Here is a 26,910-nt window from a genome sequence, read left to right on the forward strand (position 1 = left end):
CTCCATAAGCTGGTTCCTGGAAATTTATATAATACCAGAGTGCAAAAGCCTCCTGTGCCAGGGACGGAAAAAATACAAAGAAGAGTAGCAGTCAGGAAAGGGCTTTAGAGTGGCACCCAGACATGATCCAGGAGCTGTGGGTTGTGCATGGCTGCTCCCAGTTTTAGAAGCACAAAAGGCAGGGACATGCCAGGGCACCTGGAACGCCCTCTGAGAGAGTCACGGGGGATGCACACCATCAGAGACAGCAGAAATGGAAACTGTGTTCTGGAGGGTTTAGTGAAGAGAGCAGACATCAAATTCTCTGCTCTAGGACAGATGTTTGGGTGTGGCCATTTTTGCTCTGACCCTTGGAAGAGGGGCAGAAAGCTGCCAGAGAACAAAAGCTCAAAAAAATGTGTTTCCACTGAGATCAGCATTTCCCCAAAGGGAGCAGTGCAAATCTGCCCAAGGAGGGTTGTCTGAGAAATAATGTGGTAGGACCCTCCCTAAGAAAACAGGCTGGAAGAACAAGAGGACCACAACTTTGTGTTCCCCATAAGACTGTAAAATCCCAACACCAGGGGAAAATAGTATATTGAGCTCCAGGCATTTCCTCACAGCTTGTTTATTTTTCAGATACAACTCTCTTTTACTTTTTATTCTTTAACTTATGCTTCTTCTGTTTTTATTTTGTTTTTACCTTGTTCTTATTTAAATAGATATTTAAGATATCAACTTAGATTTCATAGTAGCTTTTTAACTTGTACTTTTTTACACCTATATTTTTATAGATATATGTTTCATTATAGTCCTTTATTCCCTTACTCAGTATTTATATATATATATATGTATACATATATATGTATATATGTGTGTTTGTGTGTATGTATATATACATGCACACACATATATGTATATAAATACATATAAACACACATATATACACATATATATGTGTCCATTCACACACACATTATATTTTACTTATAATTTTAGGAAGTAAAGTTCTCTAACAAACAGACCAAAATACACTCAGGAAAAACTGAAACATCCAAATTTGTCCACACTGAGAGATTATATGCCCCCTTCCTCTCACCCCCTTTTTAATTTTTTAAAATTTTATAAATATTATTCTTGTTTTTCATTTTGGTTATTTTTTTGGTGGTGGCTTCTGACCACTCCATATTTTCCTAGGGTGCATTTAGCTTGGGTCACGGTTGATATTTTGGGGTCTGTACATTCCTTCAACCAACCCTCAAAACAATGACTAGGAGGAGAAACTCCCAACAAAGAAAAGAACCAGAGACAATGGTCTCTGCCACATATATAATGGATATGGACATAAGCAAAATGTTAGAGATAGACTTCAGTGTAGCAATTATGAAGTCAATAGCTAGGCTTGCAAAAAGCATTAGCAACAATATAAAATCTATAAGGGCAGATATGAGATCTAATCTGGCCAAACTTTAAAATGCTATGAATGTGATGTACCCTAAACTGGATATTCTAACAGGCAGGGTAAATGAGGCAGAAGAACAAAATAGTAATCTAGAGGATTGGCTGACAGGAAGGAAGGAAGCCAAGGAGAATAGGGATAAGCACCCAGAAGTCCATGAGATCAGACTTAGAGAGATCAATAATGCTATGAAATGATCCTATGTCAGAATTATTGGGATTCCTGAGGGGGTGGAGGGAGAAGACTAGAAGGTATATTTGAGCAAATCACAGCTGAGAACTTCCCTAATCTGGGGAATGAAACAAGAATTTGTGTCTAAGAGGCAGAGAGGACCACTCCCAAGATCAATAAAATAGACCAACACCCTGGCATATAATAGTGAATGTTGCAAATCTTAGAGCCAAGGAAGCTATGCTGGGAGCAGTTAGGGGAAAGAGATGTCTTAGGTACAGGGAGGAATATCAGAATAATATCAGAACTGTCCACAGAGACCTGGCAAGCCAGAAAGGGCTGGCAAGACATATTCAGGGTACTAAATGAGAAGAACATATAGCCAAGAATACTTTATTCCATAAGGCTGTCACTCAGAATGTACAGAGAGACAAAGAGATCCTAGGAACAGCAGAATCTAAAGAATACATGACCACCAACCAAGCCCTGCCAGAAATTTTGAGTGGGGTTCTATAAAAGAAACACCCCAAGAGTAATATAGACCAGAAATTTACAGAGACAATCTATAGAAACAGGGACTTTACAGACAATATGATGGCAGTAAGCTAGTATCTTTCAATAGTTACCCTCAGTGTGACTGGCCTAAATGCTCCCATGAAATGGCACAGGGTTGCAAACTGGATAAAAAGACAGGATGCATTCATATGCTGTTTATAAGACTAATTTTGAAACTAAAGCACCTCCAGATTGAAAGTGCAGGGATGGAGAATGATTTATCATGCCAAGAGACCTCAAAAGAAAGCTGAGGTAGCAATTCTCATATCAGACAAATTAGATTTTAAACCAAAGACTGTGGTAAGATATGTAGAGGGGTTGTCTCCCTCCCAATCCCATCTTGTTTCATTTATTGGGGAGGGTATGTGCTGGTGAGTGCTGTGAAGTGTGTAAACCTGGCGATTCACAGATCTGTACCCCTAGGGATAAAAATATATGTTTATAAAAGTTAAAAATTTAAAATAAAAAGAGATGTAGAGGGACATTATATCATATTTAAAGGGTCTACCTAACAAGAAAATCTAACAATCATAAATATCTATGCCCCCAACGTGGGAGCAGCCAACTACATAAGCCAACTGTTAACCAAAATAAAGAATCATATTGATAATAATACATTAATAGGAGAACTCAACACTCCACTCTCAGCAATGGATAGATCATCCTACAAAATATCAACAAAGAAACAAGGCTTTGAATGACACACTGGACAGATGGATTTCATAGATAAATATAGAACATTCCACCCTAAAGCAACAGAATACTCATTCCTCTCGAATGCACAAGGAACTTCCCCCAGAATAGACCGCAGAACAGTTCACAAATCAGGTCTCAATTGATACCAAAAGACTGAGATTATTCCTTGAATGTTATCAGGCTACAATGCTTTGAAACTAGAACTCAGTCACAAGAAAAAAATTGGAAGGAATTCATACATGTGGAAGTTAAAGAGAATTATGCTAAGGAATGAATGAATCAACCAGAAAATTAAAGAAGAACTTAAATAATTCATGGAAATCAATGAGAATGAAAACACATTGGTCCAAAACCTACAGGATACTGCAAAGGCAGTACTAAGGAGGAAATATATAGCCATACAGGCCTTTCTCCAAAAATTAGAAAAACCCCAAATGCACAAGCTAACCTTACACCTGAAGGACCTGGAGAGAGAAGAGCAAATAAAACCTAAACCAAGCAGGAGAATAGAAATCACAATGATCAGAACAAAGATCAATGGAATAGAAACCAGAAAAACAGTAGAAATGATCAATGAAACTAGAAGATGGTTCTTTGGAAGAATTAATAAGATCAATAAACCTCTGGTAGACTTATCCAAAAGAAAAGAGAAAGGACCCAAATTAATAAAATCATGAGTGAAAGGGGAGACATAATGATTAACACCTAGGAAGTAGAAAGAATTATTAGAAATTATTACCAGCAGCTACATGCTAACAAATTAAGGAACCTCAAAGAAATGGATGCCTTCCTAGAAACTTATAAACTATCAAGACAGAAACAGGAAGAAATTGGGAATCTGAACAGACCAATAACCTGTAAGGAAATTGAAGCAGTTATCAAAAAACCTCCTAACAAACAAGAGTCCAGGGCCAGATTCCCCAGAATTCCCAGGGTAATTCTACCAAATATTTAAAGAAGAAATCATACCTATTCTACTGAAGTTGTTTCAAAATATAGAAACAGAAGGAACACTTCAAAGCTTGTTCTATGAGGCCAATATTACCCTGATCCCCAAACCAGGCAAATACCCCATCAAAAAGGAGAATTATAGGCCAATATCCCTGGTGAACATGGATGCCCAAATACTCAAGAAGATTATAGCCAATAGGATCCAACAGTACATTAAAAGAATTATCCATCATGAGAAGGTACATTTTATTCCTGGGATGCAAGTGTGGTTCAACATTCACAGATCAATCAACGTGATAGAGCACATTAATAAAACAAAAGACAAGAACCATATGATCCTTTCAAATGATGTATCAAAAGGATTTGACAAAATGTAGCCTTCTTTTTGGATTAAAACCCTTGAGAATGTAGGGTTGGGGTAACATTGCTCAATTTCATAAAAACCTTGTATGAAAAGCCCACACTAAACATCATTCTCAATGGGAAAAGCAGAGAACTTTTCCCTTAAGGTCAGGAACATGACAGAGATGCCAACTCTCACCACTATTGCTCAACATAGTTCTAGAAGTCCTAGAATTAGCAACCAAACACCAAAAGAAATAAAAGTCATTCAAATTGGCAAAGAACAAGTCAAAATCTCTTTTCACAGATGACAGCATACTTATATGGAAAACCCAATAGACTCCACCACAAATTACTAGAACTCATACAGCAATTCAGCAATATGGTGGAATACAAAAATCAATGCACAGAAATCAGTTACTTTTCAATACATTAATACTATAAGTGTAGAAAGAGTAATTAAGGAATACTTCCATTTACAAGAGCACCAAAAACCATAGGATACTTAGCAATAAACCTAAACAAAGAGGTAAACTATAGAACACATATGAAAGAAATTGAGGAAGACACAAAGAGATGGAAAAACTTCCAATGCTCATGAATCAGAAGAGCAAACATTGTTAACTATGCTGCCCAGATCATTCTACACTTTCAGTGCCATCCAAATCAAAATATCAATAACATTTTTCAAAGAGCTGGAATAAACAAACCTAAAATTTGTGTGGAAGCAGAAAAGACCCCAAATCGCCAAAGGAATGTTGAAAAAGAAAAACAAAGCTGGGGGCACCATGTTGCCTGATCTCAAGTTATCTTACAAAGTTGTGATCACCAAGAGAGCATGGTACTGGTACAAAAACACACACATAGATCAACAGAACAGAATAGAGAGCCCAGATATGGACCCTCAACTCTATGGTCAACTAATCTTCGACAGAGGAGGAAAAAATATCTCATTGAAAAAACACAGTCTCGGGACGCCTGGGTGGCACAGTTGGTTAAACGACTGCCTCCGGCTCAGGGCGTGATCCTGGAGTCCCGGGATCGAGTCCCACATCAGGCTCCCAGCTCCATGGGGAGTCTGCTTCGCTCTCTGACCTTCTCCTTGCTCATTCTCTCTCTCACTGTCTCTCTCTCTCAAATAAATAAAATAAAATCTTTAAAAAAAAAAAGAAAAAACACAGTCTCTTCAATAAATGGTGCTAGGAAAATTGGACAGCTATATATAGAAGGAAGGAAGGAAGAATTCTGGGGAAGGAAACAAGAATTTCTCTCCAAGAGGCAGAGAGGACCCCTCCTAGGATCAATTCTCTTATACCATACACAAAGATAAACTCAACGTAATACAGGTATACAACAGAATCCTAGAGGAGAACTCAGGCAGTAACATTTTTGACATTGGGCACAGCAACTTCTTTCAAGACACATCTACAAAGGCAAGGGAAACAAAGCAAAAATGAACTTTCAGGACTTCAACAAGATAAAAGCTATCCCAAAGATACAGATGTAGTGAAAAGAATGGCCATATGCGCCTCAATGGTCATAGCAGCAATGTTCATAATAGCCAATCTGTGGATGGAGCCGAGATGCCCTTCAGTAGATGAATGGATAAAGAAGATGTGGTCCATATGTACAATGGAATATTACTCAGTCATCAGAAAGGATCAATGCATCAACATGGATGGGACTGGAGAAATTATGCTGAATGAAATAAGTTAAGTACAGAAAGTCAATGATCTTATGGTTTCACTTACTCGTGGAACACAAGGAACGGCATGGAGGATATTAGGTGAAGGAAGGGAAGAATGAAAGGGGGGAATTAGAGGATGAGATGAATATTGAGAGACTATGGATTCTGAGAAACAAACTGACAGTTTTAGCAAGGAGGGGATCAGGGGATGGTTTGGCCCAGTGATAGGTATTAAGGAGAGTATGTTTTGCATGGAGCACTGGGTGTTACATGTAAACAATGACTCTTGGAACACTACATCAAAAACGAATGACATACTACATAGTGACTAACATAACATAATAAAAAATAATAAATAAAGGGTGCTGGTATTCAAGATCTATAAAGAACTTCTCAAACTCAACACACACACACACACACACACACACACAAATCAAGAAAAAATAGGCAGAAGACATGAACAGACACTTCTTCAAGGAAGACATACAAATGGCTAACAGACACATGTTCTGTTCAACATCACTAGCCATCAGGGAAATTCAAATTAAAAATACAATGAGACACCACCTTACACCAGCTAGAATGGCAAAAAGTAACAAGGCAGGAAACAAACAACACTGGCCAGAAGGTGGAGAAATGGGAACACTCTTACACTATTGATGGGAATGCAAAGTGGTCCCACCACTCTGAAAAATAGTATAGAGGTTCCTCAAGATGTTAAATATACAGCTACCCCATGACCCAAAAATTGCACTACTAGGTATTTAACCCAAAGATACAGATGTAGTGGAAAGAAGGGGTACCTTCACCCCAATGCTCAAAGCAGCATGTACAGAATAGGCAAAATGTGGAAGGAGCTGAGATGCTCTTCCAAAGGGGAATGGATAAAAGAAGATGGGGTATATATATACAATGGAATATTTCTCAGCCATGAGAAAGGATGAATACCCACTATTCATATCAACATCAATGGAACTGGAGGGGATTATGCTAAGTGAAATAAGTTAAGTGGAGAAAGACAATTATCATATAGTTTTACCCATATGTGGAACCTTAGAAATAGCAGAAAATCATACAGGCAGGGAGGGAAACCTGAAGGGGGGCAGTCAGATGGGGAGACAAACCATGAGAGAATGTGGACTCTGGGAAATAAACTGAGGGTTTCAGAGGAGGACGGGCATGGGGTGATGGGGTATCCAGGTCATGAGTATTAATGAGGGCATGTGTTGGTGTGGGTACTAGTGTTTTTTGCAACTAATGAATCATTGAAGATACATCTAAAACCAGTGATGTAATATAAGGTGGTTAACTGAACATAACTTAAAAAAAAATTGACTGATTTATGGCATAGAAATGCAACTGATATCTGTACAATGATTTCATAACCTGCCCCTTTGCTGAATTCCTGTATGAGTTCTAACAATTTTTTGGTGGAATCTTTTGGGTTTTCTACATAAGAATATCATATCATCTGTGAAAAATGAAAGTTTTACTTATTTTTTGCCAACTTGGATGCCTTTTATTTCTTTATGTTGCCTGGTTCCTGAGGTTAGGACTTCCAGTACTATGCTGAATAGCAGTGGTGAGATTGGGCATCCCTGTCATGTTCCTGACCTTAGGGGAAAAGCTCTCCATCTTTCCCCAATGAGGATGATATTCACTTTTCTTCATATATGGTTTTTATGATATTGAGGTATGTTCCCTCTATCCCTATACTGCAGAGAGTTTTAATCAAGAAAGTATACTGTATTTTGCCAAATGCATTTTCTGCATCAATTGAGAAGAGCATATGGTTCTTGTCCTCACTTTTATTAATGTGGTGTATCACACTGATATGCAGATGTTGAGTCACACTTGAAACCCAGGAATAAATCCCACTTAGTCACGGTGAATAATCCTTTTTATGTATTGTTGGATCCTACTGGCTACTATCATGGTGAGAATTTTGGCATCCATGTTTGTCAGGGACATTGTTCCGTAATTCTCATTTTTCAGAAGAAAGAGAAATTAAGGAATTGATCCCATTTACAATTGCCCTAAATCTCATAAGATACCTGGGAATAAACCTAACCAAAGAGATAAAGATGTGTACTCTGAAAACTATAGAACGCTTAGGAAAGAAATTGAGGTAGACACAAAGAAATGTAATAACATTTTGTGCTCATGAATTAGAAGAATAAATACTGTTGAAATGCCTATGCTACCTAAAGCAATCACACATTCAATGAGTCCCTATCAAAATACCATCAGCAATTTTCATAAAGTTGGAACGAACAATCCTAAACATTGTATGGAACCAGAAAAGACTCCAAATAGCCAAAGGAATGTTGAAAAATAAAATCAAACCTGGTGGCATCAAATTCCAGGCTTCATGCTATATTATAAAGCTGTAATCATCAAGACAGTATGGTACCAGAACAAAAACAGACACAAGATCTATGGAACAGAACCCAGAACCCAGAAATGGAGCTTCAACTATATGATCAACTAATCTTTAACAAAGCAGGAATGACCATGGAATGGAAAAACGTTCCTTCAACAAATGGTATTGGGACAATTGGATAGCCATATGCAGAAGAAACTAGATAATTTTCTTACACCATACACAAAAACAAACTCAAAATGGATGAATGACTTAAATGTGAGACAGGAATCCATCAAAATCCTAGAGAACACTTCTTTGATCTTGGCCACAGCAACTTCTTGCTCAAGATGTCTTCAAAGGCAAGGGAGACAAAAGCAATAATGAACTTTTTTGGACTTCATCAAGATAAAAAAACTTCTGCACAGCAAAAGAAACAATCAACAAAGCGAAAAGACAACCTACAGAAAGGAGAAGATATTTGCAAATGTCTTATCAGACAAAGGGTTTGTATCCAAGTTTCATAAGGAATTTATTAAACTCAACACCCAGAAAAGAAAAAAAATATAGTCAAGAAATGGGCAGAAGACATGAGCAGATAGATCTCCAAAGAAGACATAAAAATGGCCAACAGACACATGAAAAAATGTTGCAAATCCCTTGGCATCAGGGAAATACAAATCAAAGCTACAATGAGATCCCATCTCACACCAGTCAGACTGGTAAAATTAACTTATGAGGAAACAGGGATGTTGGCAAGGATGTGGAGAAAGGTGAACCTTCTTACACTGTTGGTGGGAATGCAAGCTGGTACAGACATTCTGGGAAGTTCCTCAAGAAGTTAAAAATAGAGCTACCCACAACCCAGCAACTGCACTACTAGGTATTTATCCAAAAGATATAAACATAGTGACCTGAAGAGGCACCTCAATCTTTTTTTTTTTAAAGATTTTATTCATTCATTTGACAGAGAGAGATCACAAGTAGGCAGAGAGGCAGGCAGAGAGAGAGAGGAGGAAGCAGGCTCCCTGCCAAGCAGAGAGCCCAATGCGGGACTCGATCCCAGGACCCTGAGACCATGACCTGAGCCGAAGGCAGCGGCCCAACCCACCGAGCCACCCCGGGAGGCACCTCAATCTTTATAGCAGCAATGTCCACAATAGCCAAACTATGGAAAGAGCCCATATGTCCACCAATAGATGAATCAATAAAGAAGGTGTGGTATATATGTATGTATGTATGTGTATGTATGTATGTATATATGTATGTATGTGTGTGTGTATGTGTGCATATATATATATATATATATATATATATATATATGGAAATAGAGGGTATTATTGTGGGTGAAATAAGTCAGTCAGAGAAATAATTTCACTCATATGTAAAATTTAAGAAACAAAACAGATGAACATAGGGGTAGGGAGGGAAACATAAAGTAAGATAAAATTAGAGAGAAAAACCATAAGAGACCTTTAACTATAGGAAACAATCTGAGTTTGCTGGATGGGAGGAAGATGGGGGGATGGGGTAACTTGGTGATGGGCATTAAGGAGGGCATGTGGTGTAATTAGCAGTGAGTGTTATATCCCACTGATGAATCACTGAACTCTACCTCTGAAACTAATAATATACTATATGTTAATTAATTGACTTTAAATAAAATAACACAAATTTAAAAAACAAATGATTTAGAGAAACGCTAATGATATGATATTAAATGTAAAATGAGGATATAAAATTAGAACTGTTCATCATGGAGAGGTAGAGTTTGGGGGAGACATAAAAAAAGATTCAGCCATCTTAGCCCTAGTATTTTATTTATACACAATAGAACAGGAAAGAAATATATCAAATATTTACAAAAGTTATCTCTTTCTGGGTAGAATGTTTTAATGTGATTTTTAATTTTCTATTTTTCTGTGTTTTTCCCCAAAATTGCCTACAACAAAAGTGATATCATTGTAATTAGAAAAAAAGAATGTTTTAGAAAAGATAATATAGGGACGCCTGGGTGGCGCAGTTGGTTGGACGACTGCCTTCGGCTCAGGGCATGATCCTGGAGTCCCAGGATCGAGTCCCACATCAGGCTCCCAGCTCCATGGGGAGTCTGCTTCACTCTCTGACCTTCTCCTCGCTCATGCTCTTTCTCACTGTCTCTCTCTCAAATAAATAAATAAAATCTTAAAAAAAAAAAAAGATAATATAGGTTTGTCAGAAAGTAATTTCTGTAGCTCCATCCATGTCATTGCAAATGACAAGTTTTTGTTATTTTATATGGTTAAGCAATATTCCTCTGTGTGTGTGTGTGTGTGTACTACATCGTGGATGGAGCCTGAGTGTATTATGCTGACCTAAATAAATCAGAGAAAGACAAATACCATATGATTTAATTCATATGTTGAATTTAAGAAAAAAATGAGCATAGGGGGGACAAAAGAGAGAAGGAAACTAGAAAGAGATTTTTAAAATATAGAGATCAAAGCAATTGTTATCAGAGGGGTGGTGGTCTGGTGGAGGGGTTAAAGAGGTGATGGGAATTAAGGAGTACAGTTTTTATAACAAGCATATGGTGCTGTGTGTAGGTGCAGAATCACTAAATTGCACCCGAAATTAACATTGCACTTTATGTTAACTATCTGGAATTTAAATTAAAACTTGAAAAAATATTTAAAAAATACTTTCTGGAGGCTTTTTTATTAGAAGCAGATTCTTAAAGTTACAGGTTATTAGGGCATTGTGTGGGAAATATCACAATGGAAACAGACAGAATGGTGGGGATCTTTGAGTTGACCTAGGGTCTACATAAAGCACACTAAGACAACTCCTTTAATAGGTCTAACAAACTAGATGGTATCAGAGGCTGCTGCTGCCTGCCACTGAAACAGTCCAATAGTATTTCTGTATGACCCTACATCATGTCCCATTGCAACGTTCATATGTTAAAAGCTATCTGGCTTCAATGGGACTCTAAATGAATTATTTTTTTAAAGATTTTATTTATTTGACAGGCAGAGATCAAAAGTAGGCAGAGAGGCAGGCAGAGAGAGAGAGAGGAGGAAGCAGGCTCCCTGCTGAGCAGACAGCCCGATGCAAGGCTCGATCCTAGGACCCTGGGATCATGACCAGAGCCAAAGGCAGAGGGTTTAACCCACTGAGCCACCCAGGCGCCCCTCAAAATGAATTATTAATGTGCACTCTACCCAAACTTGAGGAGAGAACTAGGATTAGATTAAGTAGTGTCTTTCTGATCATCCTTCCTTATCTCTGAACCATTTAAATCCTCAACACTGAAGGAGAGAAGAATCTATTTGCACCAGAACTCAATGGGTAGGCCCATTTTTCTAGAAGCAGTTTCTACCAGCTCGAGCATTTAAGTGTTTAAATATAAAATCCTAACCAACTTTTGCATCAACATGGATGGACTGCAGGAGATTATGCTGAGTGAAATAAGTCAAGCAGAGAAAGTCAATTATTATATGTGGTTTCAGTTACTTGGGGAACATAAGGAATAATATGGAGGACATTAGGAGAAGGAAAGGAAAAGTGAAGGGGGGAAATCAGAGAGGGAAATGAACCACGAGAAACTGTGGACTCTGAGAAACAAACTGAGAGTTTTAGAGGGGAGGGAGTGAGGGATGGGTAAGTCTGGTGGTGGGTATTAAGGAGGGCACATGTTGCATGGAGCACTGGGTGTCATATGCAAACAATGAGTCTTGGAATACTACATCAAAAACTTATGATATATTGTATGGTGACTAACATGCACAATAAAATTTAGAAAAAACCTACTCTCATTAAGAGTGGGGCAAAAAAAGAAACTGTGTCTTCTCAAGGAATTACAAAGCTTGGCTGTTTGGTATTTTTTTTTAAGATTTTATTTATTTATTTGACAGAGAGCGATCACAAGTAGGCATAGAGGCAGTCAGAGAGAGAGAGAGAAGGAAGCAGGCTCCCCGCCGAGCAGAGAGCCCGATGTGGGACTTGATCCCAGAACCCTGAGATCATGACCTGAGCCGAAGGCAGTGGCTTAACCCACTGAGCCACCCAGGTGCCCCCAGTTTGGTATTTTTATGCTAGAATGGCAGGACCATGAGCAAGAGACCACATAGAATTTTGTAAACCACAGAGCTATAGTCAATGGCACCTAAATCCCACAGTTGGAAAGCAGCATGAAAAATCCTTCTACTAGTTATGTACCCTCTGAAAAAGGGGAACAACCTATTTAAAGCAAAAAAAAAAAAAAAAAAGTATGGTTTAGTGTAACAGAATCATGCAAGTGATCATGGTTTTATACCCAGCTATATTTTCTACAATTTATTTTAAAATGCTTTTATACAGAGAGTGTGATATATACATGCACATTAATTTTAATCTGTGCTCTAGGGGCATTTAGTTAATATCTGAAGTGCCTTAATCAGGCATACATACTCAAGAGGTGATTTGTTAACACAGTAAACACTCAGAAGTCTTTGTTCCAGAAACAACTATTTCCAGCAGTTCAGTCACTTTAATACAGGAGGCCTAATTAGCCTAACACATGTGAAAAATGAATTTTCATTGGCAAAATGAATGTTTTTCAAGATGTGTACTAGCCACAAATGTCTTACAGTACTTGGCCCTCACAAGACCTGGGTATAAAAATCTAGTGAACCCTATAGCTTTTACCCTTTAGAAGGAAGCCTTAAGCTCAAGATTTAAAATAGGTATTACGTCTTATCCTCCATCAGAGGATTTTGTCACCAGACTCTAAGTAGAAAGTTAGTTGAAGCCTATTGCTATAATATCACCAGCTCGTCCTTGACTAACCTCTTCACAGAAGATGCTGCCATGTATCTAAGAACAAAAATGGGACTTCGCTGAGATTACAGAACATGTTGTTTGACTTCTTTTGTGTTTATTTGCTAATAAATGTTTTTATGTTTGGGAGAATTGAGACTGAGGTTTGCCTCCAGTGTAATAGTCTTATCTAGGTATGAGACTGTGATGGAGGTAAATTATAACTCTCACTTAACTCTGACTAGTAGAAACTTATATCTGGCAAAAAGGACCTAATAACAGGAGACCACCAAAATAGATTAGGTCAGTTTGCAACAGAAATCTTCCCTCTGCTTCTAGAAAAATGAAAACTAATTCAAATCCTCTATGCTCTTCATAGCTATATTCTTCTTTCTCTTCTCAGGTCACTTACCAATTTTTTCATCTTCCTGTACCATTTTCCTCTCTTCTCTGAAAGCCCTGAGCCAGCGTATTTTCTCCTCCAGCTTTTTGGCAAAGAATAGATGTATCTCCTCAGTCTCCTTGTTGTGAAGCTTGAAGGCATTTTTCATGCTGACATTAAAGTCATCATCTCTGCCATCTTCAATGTCAACTACTTCATATTTATCCATGTCAATGCGTCCTTTGTAGTACAGGATATCTCTTCGGATCAGGTCCTAGGTGAGAAGGAAGAAAAGGCTTTTTACTGAAGGTATGTGGACAGTAGGTACCAGGAGAGTTGGCTCATGGACACAGCAGGATGCTAAGGCTGCCATTGTTTTGGAGCACCATAAGGGGTTTGTTTGTTCAAATTTAGGCAGGTTAGTTTAGCAGTATGACATTGATACCTTGGTTAGATGCTCTTAGAGAAAGCCTTTGTCCTACAACCAAGGACTCTGCCTCAAACCACAGCATCAATCCTTGTATGTGTTTATCAGACACATATATGGGGAGCAGGATGTAGTAAACCATACAAGCATTCCTAGCATGGGCCTTTTCTTTTCTAAAATATTTGCAAGCCCTCCAGAAATATGAAATAAGTTAGATGTTTGTCTTGGGCAAACTTGGGAATTCAAACAGGCTAAGGAGCCTGCATATCAGAATTGGGATGAGTGGTAAGAGTACCAAGGTGACCACAGGCTGCTGGACAAGAAGGATTACATGGAAATGGTTGAATACTTAGCACTCTGGGGGATTTTGGAGAAGGCCTAGTCTGGTAGGGGAAGTGGGGGTAAGAGTGAATAAATAGCTTCATATATTGACTTGAATGAATCTCACAAATATTGCCACATGAAACACATAAAAGTGTAGATGGATACAAACAGTATATGGCCTATCTTTTATTATTGTTGCTTTACTCTCTGGTATCCAGAATTGGATCAATACTCTCACTCTATGAGGTACTCATCATTAGTTCACACAGGGTGCTCTTATTCCTCATTTTTTAATTACTTACTTTTTTTTTAAAGATTTTATTTATTTATTTGACAGAAATCACAAGTAGACGGAGAGGCAGGCAGGGAGAGAGAGAGGGAAGCAGGCTCCCTGCTGAGCAGAGAGCCCGATGCGGGGCTCAATCCCAGGACCCTGAGATCATGACCTGAGCTGAAGGCAGCGGCTTAACCCACTGAGCCACCCAGGCGCCCCAAATTACTTACTTTTAATAATACAATAAATTTCGGTGAACCTGCTGCTCAATTTAAAAGCTATGGTGTTGCAACTTCTTACAGGATAAGTCTCCGAAGGCAAAGGAAACAAAAGTGAAAATGAATTTTTGGGGCTTCATAAAGATCAAAACCTTCTGCACAGCAAAGGAAACAGTCAACAAAACAAAGAGACAACCCAAGGGATGGGAGAAGATATTCACAAATGACAAAACAGACAAAAGGCTAATATAGGGGATCTATAAAGAACTCCTCAAACTCAACACACAAAAAACAGACAATCATATAAAAAAATGAGCAGAAGACATGAACAGACACTTCTCCAATGAAGACATACAAATGGCTAACAGACACATGAAGAAATGTTCACCATCACTAGCCATCAGGAAGATTCAAATCAAAACCATATTGAGATACCACCTTACACCAGTTAGAATGGCCAGAATTAACAAGACAGTAAACAACGTGTTGGAGAGGATGTGGAGAAAGGGGGACCCTCTTATACTGTTTGTGGGAATGCAAGTTGGTGCAGCCTCTTTGGAGAACAGTGTGGAGATTCCTTAAGTAAAGAGAAATAGAGCTTCCCTATGACACTGCAACTGCACTACTGGGTATTTACCCAAAAGATACAGATACAGTGAAAAGAAGGGCCACCTGTACCCCAATGTTCATAGCAGCAATGGCCACAGTCACCAAACTGTGGAAAGAACTAAGATGACCTTCAATGGACGAATGGATAAGGAAGATGTGGTTCATATACACTATGGAGTATTATGCCTCCATCACAAAGGAGGAATACCCAAGTTTTGTAGCAACATGGACGGGACTGGAAGAGATTATGCTCAGTGAAATAAGTCAAGCAGAGAAAGTCAATTATCATATGGTTTCACTTATTTGTGGAGCATAACAAATAGCACAGAGGATATGGGAAGATGGAGAGGAGAAGGGAGTTGGGGGAAATTGGAGGGGGAGATGAACTATGAGAGACTGTGGACTCTAAAAAAAAAAAAAGAAGATGTGGTATATATACACAATGGAATACTATGCAGCCATCAAAAGAAACGAAATCTTGCCATTTGTGACAACATGGATGGAACTAGAGCGTATCATGCTTAGCGAAATAAGTCAAGCGGAGAAAGACAACTATCATATGATCTCCCTGATATGAGGAAGTGGTGATGCAACATGGGGGCTTAAGTGGGTAGGAGAAGAATCCATGAAACGGGATGGGATAGGGAGGGAGACAAACCATGAGTGACTCTTAATCTCATGAAGCGGACTGTGGGTTGCTGGGGGGAGGGGGGTTGGGAGAAGGGAGGTAGGGTTATGGACATTGGGGAGGGTATGTGCTTTTGGGTAAATTGGAAGGGGAGGTTAACCATGAGAGACTATGGACTCTGAAAAACAATTGAGGGGTTTGAAGTGGCGGGGTGGGGGGAGGCTGGGGTTCCAGGTGGTGGGTATTATAGAGGGCACGGCTTGCATGGAGCACTGGGTGTGGTGAGAAAATAATGAATACTGTTTTTTTCTGAAAATAAATAAATTGGAAAAAAAAAACAATCTGAGGGTTTTGGAGGGGAGAGGAGTGGGAAGTTGGGTGAACCTAGTGATGGGTTTTGTGGAGAGCACATATTGCATGGAGCACTGGGTATGATGCCTAAACAATGAATTCTGAACACTGAAAAGAAATTAAAAAAAATAAATTTAGGCCATTCTAACTGGTGTAGATATCTACAATATATCTCAAGGTGGTTGATATCTCAATGTGGTTTTTGAATCTCCCTGATGGCTAGAGATGATGAACGATTTTTCATGTGTCTGATAGCCATTTGTATGTCTTCATTGCAGAAGTGTATGTTCATGTCTTCTGCCCGTTTTTTGATATGATTATCTGTTTTGCGTATGTTGAGTTTGAGGAGTTCTTTATAGATCCTAGATATCAACCTTTTGCCTGTACTGTCATTTGCAAATATCTCCTCCCATTGCATAGGTTGCCTCTTTGTTTTCTTGACTGTTTCCTTTGCTGTGCAGAAGCTTTTGATTTTGATGAAGTCCCAAAAGTTTATTTCGCTTTTGTTTCCTTTGCCTTTGGAGACATATCTTGAAAGAAGTTGCTGTGGCTGATTTCGAAGAGATTACTGCCTATGTTCTCCTCTAGGATTCTGATGGATTCGTGTCTCACGCTGAGGTCTTTTATCCATTTTGAGTTTATCTTTGTGTACAGTGTAAGAGAATGGTCGAGTTTCATTCTTCTACATATAGCGGCCCAGTTTTCCCAGCACCATTTATTGAAGAGACTGTCTTTTTCCACTGTATATTTTTTCCTCTTTTGTCAAAGATTCTTTGACCATAGAGTTGAGGGTCCATATATGGGCTCTCTACTCTGTTCCACTGGTCTATATGTCTGTTTTTATGCCAGTACCATGCTGTCTTGGTGATCACAGCTTTGTAGATATCACCAAACACCAGGTAGAATGGCCAAAATTAGCAAGACAGGAAACAACATGTGTTGGAGAGGATGTGGAGAAAGGGGAACCCTCTTCCACTGTTGGTGGGAATGCAAGTTGGTGCAGCCTCTTTGGAGAACAGTGTGGAGATTCCTCAAGAAATTAAAAATAGAACTTCCCTATGACCCTGCAATTGTACTACTGGGTATTTACTCCAAAGAAAAGAAGGGCCATCTGTACCCCAATGTTTATAGCAGCAATGACCACAGTCACCAAACTGTGGAAAGAACCAAGATGCCCTTCCACGGACAAATGGATAAGGAAGATGTGGTCCATATACACTATGGAGTATTATGCCTTCATCAAAAAAGATGAATACCCAACTTTTGTAGCAACATGGACAGGACTGGAAGAGATTATGCTTAGTGAAATCAGTCAAACAGAGAGTCAATTATCATATGGTTTCACTTATTTGTGGAGCATAACAAATAGCATGGAGGACAAGGGGAGATGGAGAGGAGAAGGGAGTTGAGGGAAATTGGAAGAGGAGGTGAACCATGAGAGACTGTGGACTCTGAAAAGCAATCTGAGGTTTTTGAAGGGGCAGGGGGATGGGAGGTTGGGGGAACCAGGTGGTGGGTATTAGAGAGGGCTCAGATTGCATGGAGCAGTGGGTGTGGTACAAAAATAATGAATACTGTTATTCTGAAAATAAATAAAAAATAAATTAAAAAAATAAATTTTAAAAAAGGAAAAAAAAATAAAAGCTAAGATGCTGAACAGACATTTTTCCAAAGAAGATATACAAATGACCAACAGACACATGAAAAAAGAATGCTCAACATCACTTGGCATCAGGGAAATAAAGATCAAAACCACAATGAGATTCCACATCACATCGGTCAGAATGGCTTAAATGAACAACTCAGGATGAGTATTCAGAGAAAGGGAAACTCTTTTACACTGCCGGTGGGAATGCAAGCTGTTACAACCACTCTGGAAAGCAGTATGGAGGTTCCTCAAAAAGTTAAATATGGAGCTACCCTATGTCCTAGCAATTATGCTACTAGGTATTTATCTAAAGGATATAGATGCAGTGATCCAAAGGGGTACCTGTACCTCAATGTTTACAGCAGCTATGTCCACAATAGCCAAGCTACGGAAAGAGCTGAGATGTTCATCAACAGACGCATGGATAAAGAAGATATGGTGTGTATACACACACACACATGCACACACACACACACAATGGAATGTTCCTCAGCCATCAAAAACAATGAAATCTTACCATTTATATCTATGTGGATGGAACTAGAGGGTATTATGCTAAGCAAAATAAGTCAATCAGAGAAAGAAAATTATCATATGATTTCACTCATATGTGAAATTTAAGAAACAAAACAAGATTATAGGGGAAGGGAGGGAAAAATAAAATGAGATGAAATCAGGGAGGAAGGCAGACCATGAAAGACTCTTAATTATAGGACACAATCTGAAGGTTGCTGAGGGGAGGTGGATGGGGGGATGGGATAACTGGGTGATGGGCATTAAGAAGGGCATATGATGTAATTAGCACTGGGTGTTATATGCCACTGATGAATCACTGAACTCTACCTCTGAAACTAATAATACACTATGTGTTAATTAATTGAATTTAAATAAAGTATAAAAAAATTAAAAAATAAATAAAAGCTACGATGTCACAGCAACCTTAAATCCCATGCTCATCAATCCTGTGGTTTCTTCCCTATACAGCCTTATCTCATCTTTATCTATTCCATTTATAGGAGATTTAAAAACCAACAAAGGAATGCCACATAATATATAGGAATGCATACATATTTATAGAAATTATACAAAAATATGACAATGACGCATGCAAATTCAAGAGAGTACAAAGAGAAAGAAGATGGAAGGAAGGAAAAAGAAAGGTAAAGAGCAGAGAGGGAGAGGAGAAAGAATGTATTTGTAACGAATTATTTCTTAGATTGGGTAGTAAGTACATAGGTATCCATTATATAATTTATGTATCTTTTTGAATGTCAAATATTTTTTAAAGGTTTCATTTATTTATTTGACAGAGAGAGAGATCACAAATAGGCAGAGAGGCAGGCAGAGAGAGAGAGGGAAGCAGGCTCCCTGCTGAGCAGAGAGCCCCATGTGGGGCTCAATCCCAGGACCCTGAGATCATGACCTGAGCTGAAGGCAGAGGCTTAACCCACTGAGCCACCCAGGTGACCCTGAATGTCAAATATTTTATGAATTAAAAAAAGAGGGATGGATGAAATGGCCTGTGGATCTGTGGAATGTAAGGTCTGATAAGTATCTCTCAGAGTGGTCTTTCAGCCCCTCTTTCTCTTAGGACTGCTCTCAACTCCCCCTGAGGGCACACTGTAGATAGCAAAATGGACTCTCTTATGTCAAGCAGGGATCTGTGTCATGTAATGATGCAGGTAGTTAAATGTACTGCAGCTACAAGATATTGTTGGGACCAGTATCAGCTGGCACCCTAGAACTGATAATGAGTGGAACCAGAGGAGGTCTGCAGGGACCCAGAACCAATTAAATCCCTTTAAAAGGGGGAGAATTTTTGCAGCAAACTATCAGACTCTTGAGACATGAAGTCTCTATGTTTGACCACTTAAAAACGGCAACTGCCACCAAAGGCTCTACCCAATTGATCTCTGACCAGAACCGAGATCCCTCACTGCTTGAACATAATAAGCAGTAAGTGCTGAGAGCTGACCAAGACCAGACTGAGGCCTTATCTCAACGGCACACCCACAGACAGACTTCATGTTTGGTTCATTAACTTCCTACACCCCTTCTGTTATTTGTTGTGTGCTTTGTCTTATGTCCTACCCTGTGTTGCGTAAGAAGCCAAGTATTATCACATGGTGAAATGTCATTGACTTTGGAATCCTAAACCTGCTTTATAATTGTGATTAACTTTATGACTGAATAAAGTTGACACTGGAAAGACACAACTCATGTGTGCACCTTCATAGCATGCCCATGACACACATCTATTCTTGGGTCATGTGGTGTGACTAAGTCTGGCCGAGAATATCCTTTGTCTTGAGAGATGTCTTCTAGTAGCCAACTCATTTTGACCAACTTTCCCTCCTCTTTGTATATATTTGGCCTTTTAGACAATTTCACAGAATCAGAAATGCTCATTAATTTTTGTTAACATTATACAGTTTGGTTAAACTATTCCTATTCTGCTGAATTGTCTTACATGCCTCACTTTTCAACTGCAGGCTACTTGCAAAGAATTTGCCTTTGTAATCCTGACTCTTCACACTGCATGGTAAACTGGGTGTTTTGCTTTGTCTGGGGAGGGCTGTCTTTAAGAATTCCCAACATAGCTGTGTCAATTTCAAAGTCCAAGGCTATGAAATACAGGTGTTGTTGAATTGATTTGCAAGAAACAATGTCTACATTGTTCTTTTTCATCCCATAATCATTGTGCATATAAATAGGCTGTGCTGAGTACAGATGGGTTCTGATTTGTTGGGTGTCTCTCGCATCAAGTTCAAAGGAGAGGAAAAAGTCAGCTATACAGAGTGGGCCAATGTTGCTCCAAGATTGATTCAGAGCCTGGGTTCCTTTGACCATAATCAAAATAGACAAGTTCAATCCTGGCCAAAAGGATGGGGTTGTTCCCATGCGCTGACTTCTACAGTCCTTAGGAACACTTTATGAGACATGTGTATAAAAAGTGGGCCCTGTCAGTCCAATCTAACTACAAAAGCAGGACAAGCTAAGGAGAATGGATTGGCGTAATCTAGTTTGATCTCATAAAGGCCTGAAACCTGGCTTAAAACACTTAATACAAATACACATAGACCTGGGAAGCTAGGTCTAGACTGTACAGCTAAAAGGTAGGTAACCATTTGATTAGAATAGGTAGCCTAACCATTCCTAACTTCAGCCAATGAGGCAGGGAAACTGAAGGACTCCATAAAAATCTGTTTTTCGTGGCACCTGGGTGGCTCAGTTGGTTGGACGACTGCCTTCGGCTCAGGTCATGATCCTGGAGTCCCGGGATCGAGTCCCACATCGGGCTCCCAGCTCCATGGGGAGTCTGCTTCTCTCTCTGACCTTCTCCTCGCTCATGTTCTCTCTCACTGTCTCTCTCTCAAATAAATAAATAAAATTTAAAAAAAATCTGTTTTTCACTCCTTTTTCTGCTTCTATTCTTGCTAGGACATCCATTCCTATCCCACTTTACACATGTTTTGTAATGCAAACAGCATATGTCCTCCTTATAAAGGACAGGAGTTAATGATTTCTCTAGAATAGGTAATATCTAAAGAAGGACCAGATGAGAATGACTGGACAAAGCTACCATGTATTTTAGATAACCATGGCTAGACCTCTCAATACCAAGGCCCCCTGGCTCCAAAGAATAATATCTGGGCCCTTGTCCTTGTTCTAACTGGTACCTAGATGCCTGAGAGGACAACTATATCAGAGCACCATCTGCAATAAAACTACCCAGACCCTGAACAAATGAGACTCCCACCTTTCCTTTCTTAGTCTCCCAGAAACTCTGTATCTACTCTCTATCTTCAGGAATCTCTGCTTTCACATCTTGCTGGCTCATGGTTTATTTCCATCCTTTATGAAGCCAAGAACACTCTTGGCTGGTCCTACAGGATCCTCTTTGGGTCTCTGGACCCAGCCTGCCAGCATCACATACAGCTTCCTTTAACTCTGAGTTGGTGAGTCATAATCCTTGTCAGCCTTTAAAATCTTTACTAGTTTCCCGAAACAGGAAAGGATGTACCTGATCTTGGAGCTAAATTAAAAACACCAACTGACATTGGGGAGGATATGTGCTTTTGGGTAAATTGGAAGGGGAGGTGAACCATGAGAGACTATGGACTCTGAAAAACAATCTGAGGGGTTTGAAGTGGCGGGGGGGTGGGAGGTTGGGGGTACCAGGTGGTGGGTATTATAGAGGGCACAGCTTGCATGGAGCACTGGGTATGGTGAAAAAATAATGAATACTGTTTTTCTGAAAATAAATAGATTGGAAAAAAAAGAAAAGCCCCATGGGCAAATCATGGGAAACAAACAAACAAACAAACAAAAAAAACACACCAACTGAAACTCCTATTATTTCTTTAGCTATTTAATGATAACAATAAACTTGAGAGAGTTCTGCTTCTGTGGTAGGGGAGTAGGACTAGACAAATGTGTGATTAAGGTTCTCCCTTTGCCTACTCTTTATAGCTCCCCAAAGTGTTGAATGTGAGTTTTCATGCACAAGATTAGTCATAAAACCAAGTTTAGGGCTGTGATAGGAATTATTAAGAATGACCTACTGTTCCAAGGGGCATTAGAGAGGAGAAGGGAATTTGGGTAAATTGGAAGGGGAGGTGAACCATGAGAGACTATGGACTCTGAAAAACAATCTGAGGGGTTTGAAGTGGCGGGGGGGGTGGAAGGTTGGGGTACCAGGTGGTGGGTATTATAGAGGGCACGGCTTGCATGGAGCACTGGGTGTGGTGAAAAAATAATGAATACTGTTTTTCTGAAAATAAATAAATTGAAAAAAAAAAGAATGACCTACTGTTCAAAAAATCCCATCAGAAAATTGTAGCCAAGGCCACAAAGCAGCATGCAACACATATGGAAAGAGTGTGAGTTATACAGACTCCTAGCTGCTTAACCTACTAGCTATGGCCTTGGGAAAGCCATTTTATCTCTCTGTACCTCAATTTTCTCTAAAAATGTTTGTAAACCTCAAATCTAAACATGCAATTTCCAGGTCATGAGGCCAGCCTTGTCTAATAAATATGGTCCTGAGCTTTCTTGGTCCCAGAATAATTTTTTTTATTTATTTATTTTTACTATTTATTTATTTATTTCACACACAGAGAGAGAATACAAGCAGGGGGAGTAGGAGAGGGAGAAGTAGGCTCCCCACCAAGTAGGGAGTCCGATGTAGGGCTTAATCCCAGGACCCTGGAATCATGACCTGAGCTGAAGGCAGATGCTTTACAACTGAGCCATCCAGGTGCACCCAGACTAATTTCTTTGGTATGCCTTCAAAACTCCTTTGATGGACCTAAAAATCTCACTTTTTTCTTCCTAATCCATTTAAACTTTCAAAATAATTTAAACATTGTGACAAAAATAAATCAAAGCAAAAGTAACTGAATATTTTAAACTTTACATAGCTACCTCTATGTCCTTGGAAATTCCATTTATCCTTTCAGGGTGGGGGTGTTCGCAGATCTATACTTAGGTTCACACTAATGTGTCCTCCCTGCCCCAACAATACCTCTTATTCCAATCCAATTCCAGCCTTCAGGTCAATTTTACAGATTCTTCCTCCTCAAGTCTTCCCTGAAGGCATCTCTAGCTCAAGTTGTTGCAATTTCCCTTTTCTGAATGCTAGCACTGATAATGAAGACTCTTATACAACTTAAATTCGGCCACCACACTCCTGAGTTACATTAGTTCCATTTCACAACTTGTAGTCTGCTTATTAAGTTGTGCTGAAGTAGTATACCCTCCTTGCTCTTGCTTCACTCAGGAGCTTCCCAGGGAAAAACAGCTGACAAAGCCTCAGAAGTTTCTCTGCTCAGCTTCTGGACATGGCAGAAGAGGGAAAAAGCCCTCTGGAGTCCTGGTTGTCTAAGGTCTCATTGGGACCAGGCTGCCCAAATGCCACATGTTAATGGTGGTCTGAATGCTTTCATAGGCACATGGTGAATAGGTGGCCACCACAGATGCTATTTAGGTCATCACAAGTTCCCTGCCTAAGAGCGTGCCAGCTTTCCTCTTTTTCCCTTACACTCATCCAAGCTGGAGGATATCAAGGGTGCCAGTGCTTCTCCAGAAGGTCCCTGGCAGTCTGCAGACAAGCACCAAGCCTAGCCATGGATCCAGCAAGGAGCCTACTCCAATTCCTGACATTATATAATTCAAACAGTTGGGAGATAATTGGATTTGACTTCACTGGGTATTCATGGGGTTTAGTAAGACACTGCAAACATTTTGTATAAATGACAGATGCTGCAATCAGGGGAATGCAACTCTTAGGGACTGCAGTCTGTCTCACTTGCTTGTCAGTAAGGTCATTTTAAGAGGGGCCCCAGTTACTGCCCACCCCTAGCCTTGACCCCCCTGGGTTTTCTCTCCAGAGCCTGAGGAAGGCACATAGGGATGGGACTGGAATTATGTTTCTCATTATTTCATTCCAGCATCTAGAGTACATTCTTTTTTTTTTTTCTGTAGATTTTTATTTTTATTTTTTTTTCCAATTTATTTATTTTCAGAAAAACAGTATTCATTATTTTTTCACCACACCCAGTGCTCCATGCAAGCCGTGCCCTCTATAATACCCACCACCTGGTACCCCAACCTCCCACCCCCCCGCCACTTCAAACCCCTCAGACTGTTTTTCAGAGTCCATAGTCTCTCATGGTTCACCTCCCCTTCCAATTTACCCAAATTCCCTACTCCTCTCTAACGCCCCTTGTCCTCCATGCTATTTGTTATGCTCCACAAATAAGTGAAACCATATGATAATTGACTCTCTCTGCTTGACTTATTTCACTCAGCATAATCTCTTCCATTCTTAATAACAGAATAATAACAGCAACAATGGTTAACAGTTAACACTTAGCATATATCATATGCTAGACACTGTTCCAAATGCTTTTCATTTCCCTAGCTTTATTGAGGTATAATTGACAAAGATTATATATATTTAAGGTATACAATGTGATGTTTTGTTATATGTATACACTGTGAAATGATCACCACAATCAAGCTAATTAACATATATATCTCACATGGTTACTTTTTTGTGATGAGAACACTTACGATGTACTTCCTCAGCAAATTTCAAGTACACAATATAGTATTGTTAGCTATAGGCACTGTATTGTATACTAGCTCACCAAAATCTATTAATCTTGCATAATGAAAAGTTTTCGCCTTTTGACCAGTATCTCTCAATCTCCCAAATCCCCACCAGTCCCTGGCAACCACCACTCTGCCTTTATGACTTCAACTGCTTTAGATTCCACATAAAGTGAGATCATATGGTATTTTCCTTTCTCCGTCTTATTTTACTTAGCATAATGTCCTCCAGGTTCATCTGTGTTGTCACAAATGACAGGCACTCCTCTATTTTAAAGGCTAAATAATATTCCATAATGTGTGTGTGTGTGTGGTTGTGTGTGTGTGTGTTTGTATGCATGCATCACATTTTCTTCATGCATTCATCCCTCAGCAGCTAAATGCTTTGCACTTCTTAACAGATAATCTTCACAACAATCCTACAAGTTGGGTACTGTTATAACCCCATTTTATGAGATACTATAGTTAGAACAGTTAAGAAGCTTACTCAGGAAAAAAGCTACTAAATGGTAGAGTTGGGCTTTGAGTCCAGACTACCTGGCTCAAAAATCTGTGCTTGTTCAACTATTTCATATACTGTCTCTCAAAAGAGATTTGCTGAATGAATGAATAGTAACACCAAATATGCAGTAATTAAAAAATACCAATAGCTAACATTTACTAAATACTATGAGCCAGGCACTGCAACTATATTGTTTCATTTAAACCTCACAACTTCACTTCTCTGTAGAACCATTATGATTTCCATTCTGCAAATGTGAGGCACAGAGAAGACACAGCTCATGGGAAAAGTTGGTACCTTTCTGGCTGGCCCTAGAACCTATGCTCTTAATACTATACTTCACTGCTTCCCACTACCTTAGGTGGTCCTCCTCAACACATCCTGAGATGAATTCTATCATCAGTCTGAATTGGCGCTGAGGAAAATATGAACATAAAGTTAAAAAAAAAAAAACTGGCCCAAGGTTAGAGACAGTAGAGCCTAGGGCCCAGATGTTCTGGTTTCAAATCTGCATCTCTTTTCTGCTCTTTCCCTAACCTCTGTTGCTATTGTTACATTTCTGAGTCCCAAATCACTCATCCTCCAAGTCTGGACCTTCAGTACAAGAAGAAATGGCCCAATGCAGAAAGTTCCTTGAACAGAAGAAGTCTTCCCTCCAGCATTGTTATACTCTATTTAGTGCCTGATCCTCCTAAAATACAATGGAACTAACATAAATAACTAGTAGTTATGAAACAGAGGACAACAGAGTATGTCCAGGAGGGTATAATTAAAAACAATGGATACAGAGAAAAAGCTGTTTGGGACAACTTCAGAGGTGTAGAATATTAGTGGGTGACTGAGGAGAAAGGAAAGGGGATCTCCACCTCTCCTCTGGTGGAGGGGGAAGGAGAAGAAAAGGAAAAATTCCCCAAAGCAGCAAAATAATTTCCAATATAATCATCTCTGGAAGAAAATACCAAAACACATGCATAATTAAAGTAACAGGGCAATAAGATGCAGTGGAGCAGAGACAGCCATCACAGAAGACAAGAAGAAAGAGAACAAAGAGTCTTATTCTGTATTTTTTTAAAGGAAAATTGACAAAGAGGAAAAAATAGCAAAAGTTAAAGAAGGAGTCACAAAATTAGAAGCCACTGGTGTCTTTTCCCAACTACTATAATGACCACTTTATTGGGAGCTGGGGATAATGGAGAAGGAGGGTCTGATGCTCCTGAGGTGCCCATCTCCCATCTCCCTCAAGAAAGAAGGGTTTGGGGTTACCTTCTTGCAGAGAACCATCTGGTGGTCAAACAGGAAGAAGACCCGCTGCTGGTTCCGGCCATAGGGCTGGTAGATCCAGGCCATTTCCCCAGTGTAGATCAGTTCCGAGCTCCTGTCTAGGATGTCCTCACCCTGGGAAGAACATGTGATAGTGAGAGGGAGCCAGGCAGAAGGGATGGACCTGTCA

The 26,910-nt window shown here is 39.4% G+C and overlaps 1 protein-coding gene across 7 annotated transcripts in view; it reads right to left on the reverse strand.

The window, feature by feature from the left end:
* ARHGEF9 (Cdc42 guanine nucleotide exchange factor 9) overlaps positions 1 to 26,910 on the reverse strand; it is a 235,655-nt gene that overhangs the window by 29,074 nt on the left and 179,671 nt on the right. For all 7 annotated transcript variants that reach the window (XM_044234616.1, XM_044234621.1, XM_044234620.1 and 4 more), the window contains 2 exons: positions 26,724 to 26,855; positions 13,394 to 13,637 (listed from right to left, as the gene is read on the reverse strand). In XM_044234616.1, coding sequence (XP_044090551.1) covers positions 13,394 to 13,637; positions 26,724 to 26,855 — 376 coding nt within the window. The remainder of the gene's footprint in view (positions 1 to 13,393; positions 13,638 to 26,723; positions 26,856 to 26,910) is intronic.

The sequence above is a fragment of the Neovison vison genome, chromosome X (genome assembly GCF_020171115.1).
Source record: "Neovison vison isolate M4711 chromosome X, ASM_NN_V1, whole genome shotgun sequence".
Lineage (NCBI taxonomy): Eukaryota > Metazoa > Chordata > Mammalia > Carnivora > Mustelidae > Neogale > Neogale vison.